Source organism: Apodemus sylvaticus, chromosome 6, assembly GCF_947179515.1.
Source record: "Apodemus sylvaticus chromosome 6, mApoSyl1.1, whole genome shotgun sequence".
Lineage (NCBI taxonomy): Eukaryota > Metazoa > Chordata > Mammalia > Rodentia > Muridae > Apodemus > Apodemus sylvaticus.
In genome coordinates, this window is record NC_067477.1 from 37,484,023 (window position 1) to 37,504,767 (window position 20,745).

At 49.7% G+C, this 20,745-nt stretch overlaps 1 protein-coding gene across 3 annotated transcripts in view; it reads left to right on the plus strand.

Moving 5' to 3' along the window:
• Ltbp2 (latent transforming growth factor beta binding protein 2) overlaps positions 1 to 20,745 on the plus strand; it is a 90,856-nt gene that overhangs the window by 7,891 nt on the left and 62,220 nt on the right. For all 3 annotated transcript variants that reach the window (XM_052185415.1, XM_052185413.1, XM_052185414.1), the window contains exon 3: positions 12,830 to 13,082. In XM_052185415.1, coding sequence (XP_052041375.1) covers positions 12,830 to 13,082 — 253 coding nt within the window. The remainder of the gene's footprint in view (positions 1 to 12,829; positions 13,083 to 20,745) is intronic.

The window sequence follows — 20,745 nt, forward strand, 5'->3', positions numbered from 1 at the left end:
CAGTGGGTAGGCTTGAAACCCAGATGCTTGAGGGGACCTAGGCCTGGCCACACTCAGCCCTCCAGGCCTGCAGGCTGCTCCCAACTCACTCACCAGATTTGCCAAACTGTAGTTTTGGGACCGGAAACTTGAGACCGGGTGAGCACAGATCGTCTCTGATCGAGCACGCATGCGCCCTCACGTCTCAGAGGGCGTTGCTGAGGGATGTGCAGGTCGCCACCCCTACCCCCCCCCCCCACCCCATTATTTCTATTTCTTTGTCCGGCCTGATTATGCTTCTCCAGCTCCCTAAAACCTGTCTCCCTACCCTCGGGCCAGGTCATAGGCTGGCTGCTCTTTGGAGAATGGCCTACCCTGCTTAAAGTGGGCGGCCCACTACAGAGTTGTCTGGTGATTAGTTGGTCTCCGTGCCGTTTGCTTGTTGCTATTTGGCCACTAATGAGCCAAATGAGAACCACGTGAGTACTGGGGCGTTGGCCCCGGATCACTGGGCCCAGGGCTGTGTTAGGATGTGGTGCGCTTGGCTCCATACGCTGACAGCTGGCTCTCTGTTTCCCCAGTGGCTTTTCATTGCCCACTACACAGCGGCTCTCGGGGACGCGGGGAGATGCCATGCCACAGAAGGTTCAGGATTCTGTCCGAGCAATTTCATACACATGGGGTGCCTTCCAGGCAGGTGGGAGATAAGAACAGACACAGAGTGTGTGACACACTCCCGTTTCAGTCTTGGCCCCCAAACCACATGGAGACTTAGTATATCTTCGGGCTCCTCATAGAAGAGGACTCAATACATTGGCCATGTGCGGAAATGCTGGTCCTGGCTCTGTTGCCCCCTGATTCCTGGTTTTTCTCTTCTCTCACGGAAGCGATTCTAAGCCTCAACAAAGTTCCACCTCCCTGGCTGGCCTGCTCCCTCCTCCGAATGTCACTGGAACCTGGGGGGCTGCTGTGTCTCTGGCTGCCACATTGGTGTGTACCCAGTTCCTCCCTCTACCTTGGTGGGGTCTGGAATCGGGCCGTGGTTTCCTCCCTTGGTCTTGGTATCTGCCGTGGCCTCGCCAGCTCTTCCGCATGAGTCATGTGTTTATGTATTTGTGGAGGCAGAGGACTGAGGAAGGACAATAGGATGTGAGATGGCTAGCTCGTCTATAGCTGCTGATTTGGGGAGACCATTTCATCTTCTCACTCCGGCTCACCCCTGTCTCCACAGCTGAGGAAGGGGTTACAGACCCTCCCCTAGCCTTCCTATCTTATCTTGACCTGAAGACACACAGTCTGGGTCCACTCTGGGGAGGACAGAAACAATCTCCTGCAATGGCTGAGGAGGGTCCCATGTCTAAATCCCAGCTCTTGCAGTAAGGTTCGGGGTTAAGAGTAATATTGTGGCACAGAGCTAAGGAGATGGGTGTTTGAACCTCAGATTTCCATCCTTGGGCAAGTAACTAGCTCCCTTTTTTAGTTAAGTCTCAGCTACACAGTGTATGACAGTTTATATAGGCTTTGGGATTAGTAATAAGATAATCTATAACTCTTGAAGTATACCAGGTGCTATCATAAGCCCTTTCTATTACTGATTTTTAAAAATCTTTCTTTCTTTTATTTTCCTTCCTTCCTTCTTTCTTTCTTTCTTTCTTTCTTTCTTTCTTTCTTTCTTTCTTTCTTTCTTTCTTTCTTTCTTTCTTTCTTTCTTTCTTTTCAAGACAGGGTTTCTCTGTGTAGCCCTGGCTCTCCTGAAACTCACACTGTAGACCAGGCTGGCCTCGAACTCAGAAATCTACCTGCCTCTGCCTCCCTAGTGCTGGGCTTACAGGAATGCGCCACCATGCCTGGCTTAAAAATCTTTTATAAAATTGTTTTATTTATTTTTATGTTATGTGCATTGGTGTTTTGCCTGCATGCCTGTCTGTGTGAGAGTGTCAAATCTCCTGGCACTGGAGTTATAGACAGTTGTGAGCTGCTAGGAATCGAACCCGGGTCGTCTGGAAAAGCAGTCAGTGCTCTTAACCGCTGAGCCAAATCTCCAGACCTATATTACTGATTTTAATATAGTGACGCTTGAGGCTAGAGTTGATCTTTCACCTGCTCCGCAGATGAACTTATATAGTTGTCCAAGTCAGGAGCTGGGGATTCAGCAGCCTGTGAGTAAATCCAGTCTCCAGCAACTAAGGGCCAGGCCACAGTTCAGACAGCACGGTGCATGCTTAGGTACGCTGTGTTTTTGGAGCACAGTCACCCAGAGCCTGGGCTAGAGACCCTCTTGGTAGATGTGTGGCCAAGCTGCTCAAGCTCTCTGTGTCTTGGGTCCTCTTCTGTGTGCTGTGACTAACAGTAATTGCTTCCTTCCAGAGTCGTAAGGAACACTTGAGGTAATTTAGGTTAAACATTTCATTCATGGTCTTCTGTGTCCTAGAGCCTCTTTATAGAGAGCTTTGAGTCTTTCACTTTGATTTCCAAGGGCAGGACCTCTGTGTTGTTCCTGGCTAAGCTGAAAAATCCCTCTCTGTCGTCCAGTTCTCTGATCCCTCCCAGAAGCCCTCCCTGTCCCTCGGGATTGGTGATAGAGTCCTGGGCAAGCATTTGCTCCTGGCGTCCTGGTCCAGAGCCTCTGCACTGTGTGGTTGGCCCTGGAACCAGATTCCTTCTGATTCTTATCTCAGTCCCTTTAAGGGACCCTGTGTTTTATTTTCTGGGCTCCATTTGGCTTCCTAGATGGTGCCCACCTGTGTCCACCCATGTCATACCTGTAGAAGGCTCGAGAGGAGGAAATCTCCAACTTTAGACTCAGAATCCCCTATAAACCCTTGCTCTGACCACTTAATAGCATGGTAATGTTAGGCAAGGTTATGACCAATGTAAATCTCAGTTTCCCATATTCCGGGGATGGTCATGGTACCCATAATAGTCAGAAGAAGAGGTGATACAGAGAAAGCAGGATGTGGGCACTGTCTTGTCCACACTAGCCCCTGTTTACAGACACCCACAGCCAGACTTCTCCCTTGATCTCCAGGCTCTTGAGTCTACTGCCTACTCAACATCTGTTGAGATTGTCTCCCTGACCATCTCTGCGGCCATGTCCCCTGGATGTCTGTAGGTGTCTGCTGGCTGCTCTCCCTCTAACCCATGAATGTGTCAGCTTACCTTCTGCTGTGAGGTCCCCGAACCAGTGCCCTTCTAGCCTGGGCTCTTAGCGCTTGTCCTGATTCACATAGCTTGCCTGGATGCTGGGTATGTGCTTCCTCTTGTCTATAGCAAATGCCACTCTCTCCGGCCCTGCCTCCAGTCACTGCTTTGGGTTCCTGTCCTCTTGTCACCGTTCCAGTCTCTGAGTCATACTCCCCTCCTCAGAGGAGCAGCCTCCAGCCATTCTGCTTATAACTGTCACTCATCAGTCTGTTTTGTTTTTTTTTTTTACCCTGATCTTGGTTCACCTAACTGCTACCTCCATATTTTCATGTCCTGACTTCTGTCCTTCTGTCCCTTCCTCTATGTGTTTTCTTATGCCCTTTTGATTAATTTGGAAGTTCCATGAAGGAATGGACACAGCCTCTCTTCTTTACCATTCTATGTAGGCAGTAAGTATTGGCTACATAACCATGTTCTAGATAAAGACACGGCAGGCCAGCGGTAATGGCCCCTGCATCCACATGGCTAGGATTCAGTCTGTGATGGGAAGATGTCACTTTCCTCTATGCACTGCCGTGGGCTGGAGGGACCAAGAGCAGATGGCTACCTGTGCATCCTTCAACTGTCTTGCTGCTGCTTTCCAGGAAGAGGCCCATCACAGGCTGGGCTCTGATGGTGCATGTTCTGCTCATGATTGATCTCTCCTCCCTAGAGGCCCTGCTGAGACTAAAATCTCCAAAGCTCTGATTTCTCTCAACCAAGTCAAGGTTGGGGGATGAATATACCCCCGAAGTCTCCTTCTGTGTGCCCATGGTAGATGGTGGGAACTGGGGCAGCTTTCTACCCCAGTCCCTGGCCCTCAGCCTCCAAGTGGACCAGCATCTCGGCGTTTGTTAAAGCAATTAACAGGGCGGTCCAGGCCTAGAGGCTGGGGCCAAAGTCTGACTCACACCTTCCCTTCCTCCCCTCCGGCCGCCAAACGGTAGAGGCCCACTTGGCCTGCCAGACAGCGTCTGCAGAGTGTGTGCAAGGGGCCAAAAATGGCATCTTTCTCTCATTAGAGGCTTTTATGTGAATACAACTGCTATTTTGGAGTCTAGTGCTTGGCGGGCCTCTGGGCCTCAGTGCTGTTTGCAGCAGTTCAGAGAGCAGTGGCCTGGCCCAGCTGTGGTGTGAGCAGGGGCTCTGGAGCCTGCGGCCCTGACTTCTCTATAGCCTGGGGGCTGAGGCCCAAGGTTCTGAGATTTAATGTCTTCCTCACCAGGCTTAGGTGGAAGGGGTGAGCTGGAAGGGTCTGAGAGCTGGGTGAGGCAGAGATTCTTAGGGTCTCTGAATTTAGACCCAAGGTGTTGCCCCCAACCCCATAAACACACTCCAAAGGTGAGGTGCCCAGGGAGGGCCTGGGGCAAGTCCTGTGAATGGTTGGAAGTCATCAGATCTGTAAAGTCTTCAGGGTGAAAAAGAATTTAGTCGCACAGGGGACAGGTTGTTAGAGTTCCCAGAAGCAGAATACAGGAGAAGCTGAGAGTGTGGCTGTGGCGGAAGCTCACAGGTTGTAGAGAGAAAAGGAAGGGGTCTCTGGGATCCAGAAGGAAGAACTGATGACAGGAACATTTATCTGGGGAGGTGGGGTGTGTGTGGGGGCTGTCTGCTCTTGCACAATAGCCTCAGCCTGGCTAATGGGAACGGGGTGTGGCTAAGAAGGTCAGTCCCCTGCCCACTGCCGTTTCTAAGCCTTGGGTAGTCTGCTAGACTATTCAGTATGGTGGAAATGTGCTATGTTTTGCCGTCCAATATGGTCACCACAAGCCACGGGTGACCAGTAAACACTCGAGATGTGGCTAATGAGAATGAGGAGCTGAGTTTTAAATTTTATTACATCTCAATCCAAGCCATTTGCACTTAAATAACCGCATACAGTTTGCGGCTGTGGTACTGAATTACGTTGGGCAAACGGTTTTAGAGAGCTCAGAAGGTGTTCTCTGGCAGGATCTGTATGGAGAGAGGGGAACCAGCAGTCTGTTGGCTGAGCAAGACTAAAGGTGGATGAAGTGTCTCAGAGATTCGAGGAGTATCCAAGGTCTCACAGTCAGAGGTGGCTGAGCTGGCTCAAATCATATCCGTTTGACCCCCAACTTCCTGACATTTCTACTAACAAGGAGCTGATCACCGGGGACCTGAGGAGGGTAGCATCTGTTTATACTGTGAGAGCTGTTTCTAGAACCTTCTCCCAGGCCTGCTTTTCTGAGTTTGGTCTCCTTCCAATGGTAGGTGTTTTGTGTGGAAAGAGAACATGTCTTTGCCCAACTTTTGGAGCAGAATGGAGGTACTAGGGGCACAGCCAAAAAGGTGGGATGTCTGGGAACAAGGTTTCCATCCATTTCCTGCTTTCAAAGCAATTTCAGGAGAGTTTGTTTCTTTCCCTCTTTCGGCATCCTGCTAGCTCTGTAGAGAGCTGAACTCTCCGAGTACCTAATGTTGAGTGAAGAAGAGAGGGCCAGGGGAAGGTGGAAAAGGCAGGGTTCCAGAAGAGTCCAAATTATGAATGGCTGGAGAACACACAGCCCCTGGCTACACAAGTGCTGCCCTCCAGTGAGGAGAGGCTACATGTGCTCCTTCTAGTGAATCAACCTCCACAAGGAGGAGGCAGTTCTGTGCTAGAAACTCTCCACCAGTAATTCACCAAAGAACCACAAGAGTCTTACACCTCACACTGGGTTAGTTTCTCCAGTGCAAATTGTAATCTCTCTGCAACAAGCAAAATCAGATGTTTGAGGTGGGTATAAAAGTCCAACACCAGCTGGGCAGTGGTGGCACACTTTAATCCCAGCACTTGGGAGGCAGAGGCAGGTGGATTTCTGAGTTCGAGGCCAGCCTGGTCTACAGAGTGAGTTCTAGGACAGCTAAAACCACACAGAGAAACCCTGTCTTGAAAAACCAAAACCAAAATAAAAGTTCAACACCAGATGGTGGTACACACCTTTAATCCCAGCATTTGGGAGGCAGAGGCAGGAGGATCTCTGAGAATCTAAAGCCAGCCTAGTATATAGAGTGAGTACCAGGATCGCCAGGGCTAAACAGTGAAACCCTGTTGGAAATACAAAAACAAAACAAAACAACAATAACAACAAGCCTCCGAGGTTGGGGTCTCTCTCCGGCTGTCACAGCCCTGCCTGAAGCCTTAGGTGCTTAGCATTTTGCTTTTTGCTACTTGTAAAGAGCTCCTGCTACAAGCCAGGGATTCTGAGATTGCTTTTGCTTTTGCTACATTTTGAAATCTGTGCTCATTTATTTCCCACCAGTCTTCTTTAAACACGGTCATTGCTCCCCTCTTTCACGGTGTCTCTAGATTTTCACACATTGGTACAGGATCAAAAAGGCCTGCAAGATGGCTCAGCTGGTAAAGGCATACAAGCCTGAGGACCCGAGGTTGCTCTCAGCACCCAAGTAAAGGCGGAAGAGAACTGACTCTGCAAAGCTGCCCTTTGACCTCCATACTTGCACATGCACACTGAACAGAAATAAAAATAGAAATGAGAGATGGCGTATAAAAACCAGATTTTCTTTTTTCTTTTTTTTTACAAAGAGAGGGAATTAGGGGAATTAAAAAAGAACTGCCACATGCTACCACCATTTATTAAAGACACCATGTTAGAGGCCAGGGCAGTAACTTGAGGATAAAGGGCAGGCTGTGTAACACAAGGTCCAGAGCTAGTCCCCGGCAACAGCACAAATGCAAGGTGCTTCTGACAGCCTGCATGCGATCCCAGGTGTCAGACCGGGAGCTGTGTGGAACACACTGGCGAGTTAGCCTGGCCGCGTGCTGAACTCTAGGATTCCGTGGTGAGAAACCCTGCTTCATTCTAAGACGGCATGTGATCAAGGAAAACACGCATTGCCAACCTCTGGCCTCCACGTGCACATACCAGAACATACATGTGCACCCACCCACATGTGAACACATGTCTACACACCAAAAGAAAATTTAAAAGAGCATTTAACACACACACACACGTATGCATCCACCCCCACACACACATACACACACACACACACAGAGTAAAAACTGTCATAACTTTCCTTTCCTTAGATAGGCAATTGAAACCACCATTGTGATCATTTAGGAGTGTCTTTGTAGGAGAGAAAAGAGGAGCAGTCTCTTAACACATGTGATTGGTTCAGAACAAACCGGACACTGCAGTATAGTATATGCCAAGACGTATGGAAACCATAAAAGACAGGCTGATGAGAGCTGGTCCAAAGCTCAGACCCTCCCGGCATGGAAGCCCTGCCTCAGCCAGCTGGGAAAGGTCACCTTCCTGGGAAGGTGTTTATCTATCAACACAGCTGGCTGCTCCGGAGGTCTTATGACTTTCATTTGTGATGATATAATGAGAGAGGAAATGATATATCCAGTTTCCCTCCTGACTGCCCATTCCCCTGAGCGGTTCGTTGGACCAATCAAACACCTCCACGAGCATGGAATTCCTGGTTAAGAAAAGCCCTCCCAGCAGCGTCAGGACCCCCACCAGGTAGGGCTTCCTCTGTAGCCTGCTCACTTAGCTCTGTACCCTCAGTGTTGTCCAGACAGCTCTGGCGAAGAAGGCAGAACCAGAACTGAGTGGTGGAAAGAGGCTCAGGGGCTTAGCTTGCAGGGCTGGGGGTCTCATATTTCCAGAGAGTGAGAGATGTTCTTGTCTACATTAAGGGTGGGTCATCCTTGGGACTCAGAAGAGAAGGGGAAAGTAGAAGTTAAGATATCTTACATCAAAAGCCACCTTTGAGGCAGGGTCAGAGGTTGTGCTGCAAGACCCTTCTCTCATGCATACGAGGCTTTGGGTTCCTGCTGGACGAGAGGGGTGGGCCCACATGACTTCTCCATTCCTAAACAAATAGCAAGCTCAAGATGCACTCAGGGCATATCTGCCCTCCTTGGTGTTTGCCTGCCGAGCTGGCCCTAGCAGATAATGTCTGTGGCTGAGATGGTGATGAGGGGGGCCTGGGCAGGTGCTCATGTGGTCACTAGTCATATTTGGGCAGATGGATGATGGCTAGACATTGGCCAAGATCTGTGTTGGCAGTTTGTGCTTGGGAAAGATTTGACTTAGAATTCTCTGGAATTATCTGCTTACATGAGGATCAGGGACCTGACAGAAAGGGACACTGCGGCACCAAAGAAGATACCTTCACCTTAGGCTCTAGCTCGTGTTCAGAATCTTTCAGTTGTGTCACTGTTCATCCCCGTGGTGGCTTGAATAGGTTTGACCCCCATAGATTCATTTCTTTGAATGCTCCGCTGTAGGTAGTGGCACTATTAAGAGGTGTGGCCTTATTGAGGGAGGCGTGGTCTTGTTGGAGGAAGTGTAGGCAATCTTTGAGGTCTCCTGGTACTCAGGCTCCACTCAGTGAGGAAGAGCGCCTCCTCCTGGCTGACTGCAGAAAACAGTGTCTTCCTTGCTGCTTGTGGATCAAGATGTAGAACTCTCAGCTCCTTCTCCAGCACCGTGTCTGCCCACACACTGCCATGCTTCCCACCATGACGATAATGAACTAAGCTTGTGAACCTGTAAGGCAGCCCCAAGTAAATATTTGCCTTTATAAGAGTTGCCTTAGTCATGATGTTTCTTTACAGTAATAAAACCCAAACTAAGACACTCTCCTTACTACCTACTGATCAGGCAGCCTGCCCCCTGAATTTCCTTTCTGGGTAGGATTTCCAAGAATCTCATCCTGTGAATGGCTGGTCAGCATCACTTATTTCAGGAAACCTTCCCTAACTATCACTATTTCCTGCCTGAGTAAGAGGCTCTGGCCAACATCACACTTGTTCTGTGGCTCTGTGTGTCCTTTCTGCATAAGTGTACGAGAGACATTTTTTTTTATCACATCTCAGACCTTGTGAGGAGTGCTCTAAGAATACTTATTAAGGGACTGGAGAAATGGCTCAGTGGATAAGCGCACAGGACCTCTTCCAGAGGTCCTGAGTTCAATTCCCAGCAACCACATGGTGGCTCACAACCATCTGTAATAGGATCTGATGCTCTCTTCTGGTGTGTCTGAAGGCAGCTACAGTGAACACACTCGATAAAGAAATAAATACAAACATTTTTTTGTTTTTGTTTTTGTTTTTTTCTGAGACAGGGTTTCTCTGTGTAGCCCTGGCTGTCCTGGAACTCACTCTGTAGACCAGGCTGGCCTCCAACTCAGAAATCTGCCTGCCTCTGCCTCCCAAGTGCTGGGATTAAAGGCGTGTGCTGCTGCCACCACCACCTGGCAATTTTTTTAAAAAAATAAAAAATATTTATCAAAGCAGATGTATGAGCTGGCTGGCACACATCTTCCCTCATACTTTGAAATTTAGCATGTGATTTCAGAAGGGCAAACAGGCCTGGAGCTGTCATTGCCAACCTGGGCTAACCTGGGCCAATTTGGGCCAACCTGGGATGTGTAGTATCCCCAGGCCTGGGTTTCCAGTGGCCCCCTTTGGTGCATAGTTTGAAACCAACAGATCCTTTTGTCTTATCATCAGCTCCAAGACTGGGCTCAGAGGTGGTAGGGAAAAAGAGCCTCACAAGTCATGCTGGGAGTTGGTGGCGAAGAATAAGGATGGACTATTTAGGCCAAAGATTTGAGTGCTAGGTCCATTATCTAGTTAGGTGACCTTAGGCAAGTGTCTTAATCTCCCTGACTTTCAGAGGCATTGTGGGTAAAATAGGAATGATAAGCACACCTGCTACAAAGGACTGTAGAGAGGATTAAATGAGGTTGTGCATATATCAGCACCCACTGAGAGCAGCTGAAGAAAGGTAAAGACGGTGCTTTGTATGCTAGGAGCTAAACTATTACACTCCTAAGGGCCGCCGGTACAAACGGGGACAGAGAGGCACAACATGAAAACCCATCCACTGGATGAGTCGGTGGTCTGTTCAAAGAGGAGGCAGCAGCCACTGAACAATGGGTCACCAGGACAGGGGAGGTGACTCTGAGGGAAAAGTGGCACCCAGGCAATCAGCCAGGCGAGGAAGCCAGAAGGCAAGTTCAGCAGAGTGGACTGACTTAGAGTGTTGTCAGCAAGGTCAGAGCTGGGAGGTCTTCAGTGGCTAGTGTGTGCTTATATTCTAAGAACACTGAGGGTTCCCGAGAGGGAAAGGCAGGTATGTACTAGAGTGCTGGAGAGTGTATTAGCCAGAGTTCATTAGAGTAGCATTTATTAACCTGTGGATTGTGACCCCTTTAGGGGATTTGCATATTAGCAATCCTGCATATCAGATATTTATATTATGATTCATAACAGTAGCAAATGACAGTTATGAAATAGTAACAAAGTAATTTTATGTTTGGGGGTCCCCACACATGAGGAACTGTATTAAAGGTTCACAGGTCTGGAAGGTTGAGAACCACTGCTCTAGAGGAACAGAATGAATATACACTGAACGGATTTATTAAATTAGCTTGCATGATACTGTCTGGGTAGTCGGACAACAGCTGTCTTCACACTGGAGAGAATGACAGCCCAGAAGCAGCTCGATCTGTGAGATGGGGTGTCTCAGTCGTCCCCATCTGGCAGTGAAGGTCTAGAAGATTCCTGGTCTTCAGTTCACGCTAGGTTCTGATGTCAGTGGGGGCAGCCGCAGAGTTCAGGAACCCAAGATTACAAATCAAACAAATGAACCCTGCCGGCATGACAGAACAACAGGAAGGCAAGCAAGGCAAAACCCAAAACATACTCCTCCACCTACTTAAATCTGGCTGCCACCAGAAGATCCACCCACTTGGAGGGTCTCCCTGATTCAAAGAACTCGACAAAGAAAATGGCCAGGAGAACGCACCCAGGAGCTCATCTCCCTCTAACCCCAGGAGGAGACTTACCGAGCTAGCAGCGGTAGAGATCCAGACACGATGACAACCAAGATTAACCATCGCAGAGTTCTAGCTAAACTGGCCAGTGGTTAGAATAGGGAATTTTACTCCGAAAGCTTTCCCATGAACCCCTCCCGGCAGACATGTGGTCTGAGTAGGGGTATCCGATAGTTTCAAAATCACTTAGAATGACTGGGGCGCTGTTTCCTCCATAACCTTGAAAGGCCTTGGATACTCTCTTCACCCGACTAGCCTAGCCTCCATGACCCAGTGATCGTTCCCCAGTACGCTTCCTTCCATGTCGCCTCCAGGAGGCTGTGCTTGCCTCTGGAAGTCCACTCAGAGCTTTCTAGTCCATTTGCTCTGGACTACCCCTCCCTCTTCAGTAAAGTGTTGGACTACTTCATCTGAATGGCCTGGAACGCCATGCCTCCCTTCCTTCCGTCTGTCCATCCGTCTGTCTGTCCATCCGTCTGTCTGTCCACCTGATCTGCATCCTGTTGTTCTCTCGCTTCCTGTTAGCCTCTCCCACATGTGCAAACTGCATATGAGAGATAACTTAATCTTTGTGGTAGAGTCCTCGAAAGGGCTCAACAACTACTTACTGAGGGAATGAGAGGCCGGCAGGTGGGGCCTGGCTTTAGACTGCCCAGAATGACCTGGGCCATGATCAATCCTGATTTCCAGGGAGGTCCAGGGAGGAAGAGGCCTGGCTTTGCATCTTGGTGTGGGCCTCTGTGGGGATTCTGGGAGGCTGCAGATTACCGGGAGTGCATGTCTCTGGATTTGGTGAGGATTGCCCATGGTCAAGGCTTACTGCTGTGGTTCTCACCTTCCTAATGCTGCGACTTGTTGATACAGTTCCTCATCTTGTGCTGACCACATCCATAAAATTATTTTGTTGCTACTTCATAAATGCAATTTTGATACTGTTATGAGTTGTAATGAAAACATTTATATTTTCCAATGGTCTTAGGTAGCCTCTGTGAAAGGGTGGTTCAACGCAGTAGGCATTCACTGCCAGGACTTGCAGATGTGAGGGCAGAACCAAGAGTCCGCCTGTCAATGCACAGTGTTCAGTCCACAGTCTGGAAGGGGCAGCTCTTCTGTGGTCCCAGGTGATATTCACAAAGGTTGAGACCCGTAGGCTGAGAACCCAGTTAGAGGAAGAAAGCCAGTTTCTTCTGCCTTCACCTGTTTCTAAGACAGATTAGGATCTGCTGAACAGAATCATCCCAATGCCCACACCAGAATTCTATCTTGCTGAGCTGGGGATTAGAAGCAGGGGCTATCAGAGGATACAGACAGATGTGAGTATGCTCTTTTGAGAGGCCCTTAGATTCTCCCAGTCTCCTCAGCCCACCCTCGGAATTTCCCAGAAAATACATCTAAGCCGTATAGCTCCTAAGCAACACAAACTACAGGCTCTTAGGCTAATGTTGAACCTTTCCCATTAAGACATTCATTCATTTATTCATTATTCACTCACTCACTGTTTATTGATAATCTACTCAGTAGGAATCTTTATTTTTAAGTTCCGAAGCTACCAGAGGATAGGAAATAAAATGTCTGTAATGGCGTTTCTATAACTCAATAGGAGTGGATATCTAAGCCTAAATAGGTTACCAGGTGGTTCTTTCCCTTCTGGTGGTGTGGTAAGAGCCCACGCCACAACTCTTTGGTTGTAGAAGCCTCCTGAGGCTAGGTGGTGGGCTTCTCATGTCCATGAGGGGGTGGGCAAGGTCCTGTCCCTGAGGCAGAAGCCCCTGGGGTGTGATTGGTGAGTGGCTCCTGGCCTCACAGTACCGGGCCCTACGGTCATTACTCTGTCTTTCTGTTCTCTCAGCTGTGTGTCAGCCTCCCTGTCAGAACCGGGGCTCCTGCAGCAGGCCTCAGCTCTGCGTCTGCCGTTCCGGCTTCCGTGGGGCGCGCTGCGAGGAGGTCATCCCTGAGGAGGAATTTGACCCTCAGAATGCCAGGCCTGTTCCCAGACGCTCAGTGGAGCCAGCCCCCAGCCCCCACAGGAGCAGCGAGGCCAGAGGAAGTCTAGTGACTAGAATCCAGCCACTGCCACCACCACCGCCACCACCTCCATCTGGGTAAGTCTCCTCCTGGGGTGGGGAGGGTGCTGTGGGACAGTTGCTCGTCAGTAAGTAGACAATAATGCCCACACCTGTGTCACAGGTCTGTGAGGACTGCAGCACTGAGCACAAGTACCAGTTCTCTATAACCCCCCACTTCATCCTTATTCATGTCACAGCTCCTCCAACTACTGTCACTCTCACACACATGCACACGCACACACGCACACACATACACGCGCACACACACATATACATACATACACACACACACACACGCACATGCACGCGCGCATACACACATACATGCACACACACATACATACATGCACACACACGCACACACGCGCGCGCGCACACAGACACACACATACATACATGCATGCACACACACGCGCACGCGCACGCGCACACACACACATGCACACACACAGACACACACATGCACACATATAGACACACACATGCACACATATACAGACATACACACAAACACACACATACAGACACACACACACACACACATATATATAGATGTAGATGTAGATGTAGCTATAGATAGCCCATTCTGTCCACTCACCACCAAGCTTCTCTTCTTAGAGGGAGGAGAAGGTACCTATGGAAAAACTGAATAGTATAAAAGGAGTGGGGGGAGGGGCTGGCAGCCATCCCTGCCCTGCTTGTCCCCCTTCCTCCCCCGTACCCAAATCTGGCTAGATTTTTTTTCTAGCTTAGGATGGGAAGTCTGAACTTGGTAAACTGGTTCCTTTCTAGGAGGCTGTTTGCTCTGGGCTTTTTAGGTTGGTTTTTCCATTCGCACCAGTTAGGGAGTTCTTTCTGAAATGCTGCAACCGACCTTGTCTTGCTGAACCAAGGGGAAAACCGGTTGGTCCTCTCTGAGCCAAGAGAACCAGGGGGAGGGGAGGCTGACTTTGAGGTCAGGCAGGTCCTCAGCAGGAAAGGTTGAGAGAGACCTGCTGAGACGCAGGAAGAGGAGGAGATGCCCAGCGAGTCTGAAGTCAGCAGGCTGCTCTAAGGTAATAAGGTTCTGGGGCCTTGAGCACCCAGACACGTGCTTCCAAGGGCAGCAGGGAGAAAGGATTCATGGGCTAGCCCAGCTTGAGGCTTAAGGGCACTCCAAGATCAAAAGCCAGTAGGCATCCACTGCCGAAGCTTGCAGAGGTTAGGGCAGAACCAAGGGTCTGAGTGGACAATAGAGAAGGCCTGGGATTGGCTATGAGCTGGTGGGCGGGGCCTGGCCCTGGCCCTGATTGCTCTAAGCTGTGAGTGGCAAGCAGTAGGCCTGTGTGATGCCAGGGACCCTGTTTCCCTCTGCAGAGCTGTTCACTCTTCCTCCAGATAGGCTATTCCTTGGATCAGGAACACTGAGGGGAAAGGCATAAAGTACACTGCCCCTAACATCTACCACCGTGCCTGGCACACTGTAGGTGCTCCATCAGTCTGTAAATGAATGACTGCAAGGTGAGTCTTAAGTTGTGTATGTTTTATATCCAAGGGATATTGTTCGTGGTGCAGGACCTATCAGAGGCCAAGGGCCTGGGTGAGGTCTTTGGCCCACACCGGGGCCATCCCTGACTCTCACAGGCACTCAGGCCAGAGGCCTACAGTGATGTCCTTAATGCACTGCAGTGTCTAGGCCGGTCCCGTCATGTTCTGCCCCGAGGCCTCCATGCATGAAATCTGGGAGAGAATAAGCACCCCACCGTCGGCCGCTGTCCACCCAGCTGTGTTTTGCTTTGAGAAGCCAAATCCTGCATGCCTGGTAGTGCTAAACATTTCCTGTGAGCCCGGCCAGGTTTCCCAAACAGCTGCTGGCCTCCGTCCTGATAGTGGTTTGGACAGGCCATGCCTGACCAGACAAAGCAGTGACATGACAGAGAGGACATTCTAGGACAGGGAAGGAGGGGGAGATGTCTGGGGAGAAAGCACTGCAGGAATTGTGATGGTCGAAGCTCTTTCAGAAGAGCACCAGGCAGAGGCTAGGATGTGTGGACCAGAGGAAGATGGGGGGAGGCGTGGATGGAGAGTCCCAGCAGCAGGCTGGATGCTCATGGAGACCAGTGTGCCTTGATGTGGCTGGCTGCATAGCCTGGGGACCTTCTCCAGCACTAGGTTCAGGCTTCTGCTCTAAAACTGAGCAGAAGGCCTGCTTACCTACAAAGCAAAGGAACAAGCGCTTTGGGAGTCAAGGCTGGTTACAGGAGACAAGTGGGCTATGGGGAGCTGCTTTAGACAAGGATCTAACCTGAAAATTGATTTCCGGGAACTTGTCGATGCACAGTGTTCAGTCCACAGTCTGGAGGAAGCATCTCTTCTGTGGCCCCAGGTGATATCTGCTCAGGCTGCGGGTCTGTTCAGAGCCACCGCTTCCTGCCTGGGTTTTGGATTCTCTAAGCTCTGGCTCTTGTTCTGAGTTTACAGCCAGCATCTGTGTGGCATTAGCACACATCCTAATCGCTCTGAGCCAGTAGCCTCCATCTGATGGGATTACCAGAAGGATGAAATTAGATCAGCTAAGTAGGGTACTTGGTGTGGTGTGGTATCTGATTCTGTCAGTTAGTATGCCAGCCATCAGTAGGCAGGTTCTTTCTTGCCATGAGGACTTGGGTAGAGAAGAGAAAAGTGCAGCCCAAAGGGGTACAGCATACAGATCTACTGGGGGTAGCTTTAGCTGACTTGGGGGTGTGGTATTTACAATAGGATCATTGTTACCACCCACACCGGAGAAGCCAAATCAGTGGACAGGTTTTGTTTTTCCAGGTATCACTACTTACTGCTCTGAAGAACCTCTCTCTCTTTCTCTCTCTCATCTCAGCTGAGAACTTTCTTTACCTCCTATGTCCCCTTTCTGAGTGTTTGCTGGGGGCAGTTCTGGGACTGTAGAAAGGCCACCTAAGGTTTATAGGGAGTCCTTTGTCCCCTCCCCCTCCCCACTGCCCTAGCATCTCTCTGGCCAGCAGAAATGACCTGGCAGCTAGAGTGACCAGGCAGAGTTATACAGCCTGCAGCCTAATGCAAGTGATTCTTGATTTGGCTTCTTCCCAAGAGAGGTGACAGGGAAGGCTCTGTCTCCCTTTCAAAGCATACAAAGCACGCTGCTTCAAGATAGTTTTCTCCTGGGAGACTTCCCCAAAAGGGGTAAGGACTTCTGGGCCTTTGAAGAGTTAGCGTATACCCAGATAACAACGATATCTGAGACTTAGAGAACCTAGGTTCTGGGCAGGGCAGGGCTGGCCTTGGGATGCACTCGTGTAAATTATACAAAGACTGGACTTGTCAGGTGGTGAACATCTCTAATCTCAGCACTTGGGAGGCAGAGGCAGGTGGATCTCTGTGAATTCCAGGCCAGCCAGAATGACAGTGAAACCCAGATGTAGCCCAGGGCATGCAATCCAGCGTTGAGTCTAGAGCTAGGGGTTCGGGGAGCAGTTTTGAGGAAGGTGAAAAACAGTGTGTCATCCTTCTCCTGTGTGGGAGAGCCAGTGAATCTCTTCCTTCTGCTGTGCTTGGCCCAAAGCAGACATGTCTGGGTTGCTGAGGCAGGCCTCAGCTCACTCAGGAGAGCAGGGAACAGGGGCCCTCTAGAATCCCACCGCTCCATTCAGGAAACAGCCAGTCAGGTTTTACTTCCCATAATCCCCTCTTCCTTTCCCCCACCCGTAAGTCTGAATGAGGAAATCTGGTCCAAAGAGACCCCCAAATCTCTGATGGAATCTGAGTATTTCTCTTTTCTAAAGACCTCTCAGAGCTGAGGATTAGCAGGCCCCCAGCTGTGGTTTTTAGAACAGAACTATATAAAGTTCTCCATCACTACAACCAAATATCCGAGGTGGTTAACTTAGAAGAAGAAATGGTTTTGTTTCGACTCATAGTTTTGAAAGTTCTAGTCCAGGATTGAGTAGACCATTGCTTCAGACCTCTGATTGCCAAGCCAGAGAGAATGTGTGGGGAAGCTAGATGCTCACTTCATGGCTAAGAAGCAAGAGATGAAGAAGATACCATGGTCCTAGATCCCCTTTGAGGCTATAGCCCCTCCTACCAGTGACCGAAGGACCTCCCACTAGCTCCCCCTCATCTCCCACTAGCCATCCCCACTTTTGTAAAATTTCTACCAACTCCAAATTGCACCATCCTGGGGATCAAGCCTCTAACCCCCAGGTTGTAGGGAGACAGTTCGGATACAACCTATGAGCTCTCTTCCTGGCTCTGCCTGAGCCCCAGCCATTTACAAATAGAAGGAGTTGAGCTATTGGCCGCTTACCTGCTCAAATCCTGCAGCTCAGTGGTGGGGGCTACTGATCACCACTGCCACCAGCACCACCACCCAGACTTTCCGCACACCCACCATGTTTCAGACACAGTGCTGCAGTGCTAGTCAACCCTCCTTTCGACCCCCGCATGAAAGTCTGCCGCTTAATGATAGCTAGGAAGCGGATGCCGTACAAATGTCTTTTGGTCAGTTATGCCTCTGGAGTATAAATGGAGACAAGGGAGGTGAGTCCCCAGAGCAAAGGGTAAGGAGGTCCCCAGAGGTCCACAGCGCTCCTTGCACCTTGCTAGCAGGTCTACATCTCTGCCTACCGTGGTGGATGTTCAGGGTAGGCTGGGAGGACCAGGGCTGCACTCAGGGTGATGTTATTACAGTTTAACTGTGGTGTGGTGGTTTCCGGTGTGGCATTAGGATAGAGGTTGAACTTCAGGGTTGTGACAAATCAGGATTGAGACTGTGGGTCTTTTGTATGTAGAATGGCTGTTTTAACCTCCTCTCTGTTGGAGTCCTAACGGGGATGCTAGGTGCTTTATGGGTTCCATCTAACCCAGCCCTGGCCACAAGAAGGCCCAGCGGTTGTGAGCGAGGCTCGTAAGTCAGACAGCATGGTTTCACAGGATTCTGCTCACCAGCTGTGGGATGTGGTGGGCATCTTTTTTTTCACTTCACTCAGTGTAATATGCAGCTTCCTCTGATGCTTGACCACACAGGGCTATGGGTTGAAAGATGACAGACCCAGGAGAAAGTGCTGAGTCACAGGGCTCTGGATGCAGTACTCCACAGCGAGGAGAGTTTCTCCTTTCGATCTGGGTTCCAATGGGAAAGTGGAGGGGGTTCTGTGGGGACAGTTTAATAAAAACTCTGTTTACAAGGTGTGGGCAGGGGATGGGGAAATGAGAGGGGTGGAACTCAGTGACAAAGTCTGGTCTCCTTTTAAGGGACAAGAGGCAGTTGCTAGGATCCACAACAGCAGAGCTGCAGGAGCAGGCTGCCCCCAGGGCCTAGCCTACAGTGCTTCTCTGTGAGGCTGTGAGAAGAGGGACCTCCACTTTTGGGGCCTCCTGTGCTCTGATCTCTCCCTGGAATTCCCCTTTGGGTAATATCCAGGCTGAAGAAGCTCCAGGGTCTTGTGTGATCTGAGAGGGGTATCTGGGGCCATCCAGGCAGGTAGATAAGCCTCCAGCTCACAGAGTAGCCTGTGTCCTGTGAGCAAGGGGGGCGTCGGTCTACAGTGAGAAAACTGAGGGTGACCCTCATATGAACAACACACTTGCACTTGGTGGACTGAAGTCCTCCAGGAGTTTCATTTGGAGGGATGAGGCTATGGAGCAAGGAGGGAAGAAGGAAGGAAAGATGGCCAAAGCCCTAGAGATGGACCGTGTGACCGGGGCCTGGGTGGAGAGGGCCTCAGGAGACTGCTTGGTGGGTGTTTCCCAGACTCCTTTGAGCTCAGAGCTCTCACAGCTGTATCAGATTTCACCTCTTGCCAGGCGTGTGGAGGAAGTTTCTGATTTATGGGCCCAGTAGTTTTTCCAGTTACTCAATCTGTAAATCTGCCATCAGTTCATTCACTGGGCACTGCCAGAAAAGCCAGTGAGCACTTCCCAGGTAAGAACTTGCTTCAGCAAAGTCCAGTGGTGTTAGAATAAGACACCAATTCTAAAATACACATTTGTTTCTACGGGTGGCACTCACCGGTGGGATGAGTACTGTTCCCCACCTGACCCAGCCACAGTGCATCAGTTATACACAGACAGACACAGACAGACACAGACATATAGAAAGACAGACACAGACACACAGAAAGACAGACACAGACAGATAGACACAGACACACGCCAACAGACAGACAGACAGACAGACACACACACACACACACACACACACACACACACACACACACACACAGGAACTCCACCTCAAGGGAGTGCCTAAGGGAGAGACCTAAACTGATCAGGATAATTTCCTAGAAATGCATTAGAGCCCAAGGGTGGTATGCAAATCCTTCTGTAAGATGCCAACCCAGAGTTGCTTCTGGCTATGGGTCCACCTGTCTGTCTGCAGAAGACAGTGACCTTGCTAAATGATCCCCAGCGATGAACTATGAAAATGCGTAGTTCCCTGTGAGCTGCCGAGCTGTGGTCTTGTGTCTGTGATTCATGGTGGAAGTGAGTAGCTGCGGCAGGCACTTGGTAGAGCTTTTCTTCTCCTCAGTTCTCCTAAGAAAATATTTGTGAAAGGTCTAAAATTCAAGGAAGCTGAGTGCTTCTTGAAAGGAAAAATCCCCGAGCCTTGCAAAACAAAGATTATAAATCAAAACCTCTGGAGCTCCCAGCCGATTGCCCACACAGTGCTTTCCTGCTGGCGCCTCCGCTCTGACTACAGCCTCACTTGTCCACCCATGTGCCCTGGGTTACATCACAGCAGCTTGAGGGAATCTGGATCCGAGGGCGAGGTGGGGTCCTCTGAGTCGCCAGAGAGCCTGCACCCTTCCCAGACACCTTCCTTGGGGAAAGACAGCTATGCCTTTTGCAGTCTGAGATGTGACAAAAAAAGAATACTAATATTTTTCTTCTCTTTATAGTCTCAAGGATAGATGCTTCATAGACCTTAGCAACTTCAGCAATGACTCTATTCTATTTTTTTGTTCATTAATTCAAGAATGTTCAGTTTTCTTTCAGCATCTATGGTTTCTCTTTTTATATTTTTATATCTGTCTGTGTTGGAGGGTCATACATGCACATATGTGTGCTTGTTTGTGTGGGCAGCCTTGGCTGTGACATCTCAGGGACTCTCTCCTTGGTTTTTGAGACCGAGTCTCTCACTAGGACACGGGCTCACCCATTTGATCAGGCTGACTGACCAGCAAGCCCCCAGGGGTCTCCTGTCTCTGTGTCCTCGGTATTGGGCTTACAGGAGCACAGCACCTTCCTTACCTGACTTTTTTTGTGGGGGATCTGGGGCTCACACTCAGATGGCAAGCACTTTATAGACAAAGACATTTCCCTGTCTTTACGGCTCCTCTTTGTCACCTATGAGCTGCCAGCGTACATACACACTTACCCACTGTGACCGGGATTGACAAAAGGAAGCATCATTTAAACTCTGTGGTAACCATCTTGAGTAATCTGACAACCAAAACAGCTGCTAAATGGCTTTCTGGAAGATAGCATCTATAGGGTATATACGCTGGGCAGAAGGACAACTCACACTCTGGCAAGTACAGAACAGAGAGGTTCATCACATTCTTTGGACTGGTACACAATTTAAAACTTATGAATTGTTTCTGGCATTTTCCACTTAATATTTTCAGACCAGGGTCCATCCTTTCAGTTGCATCTAGCGATGAAACAGCGGAAATCCACACTGTGTTATAGGAGAACTACTGTA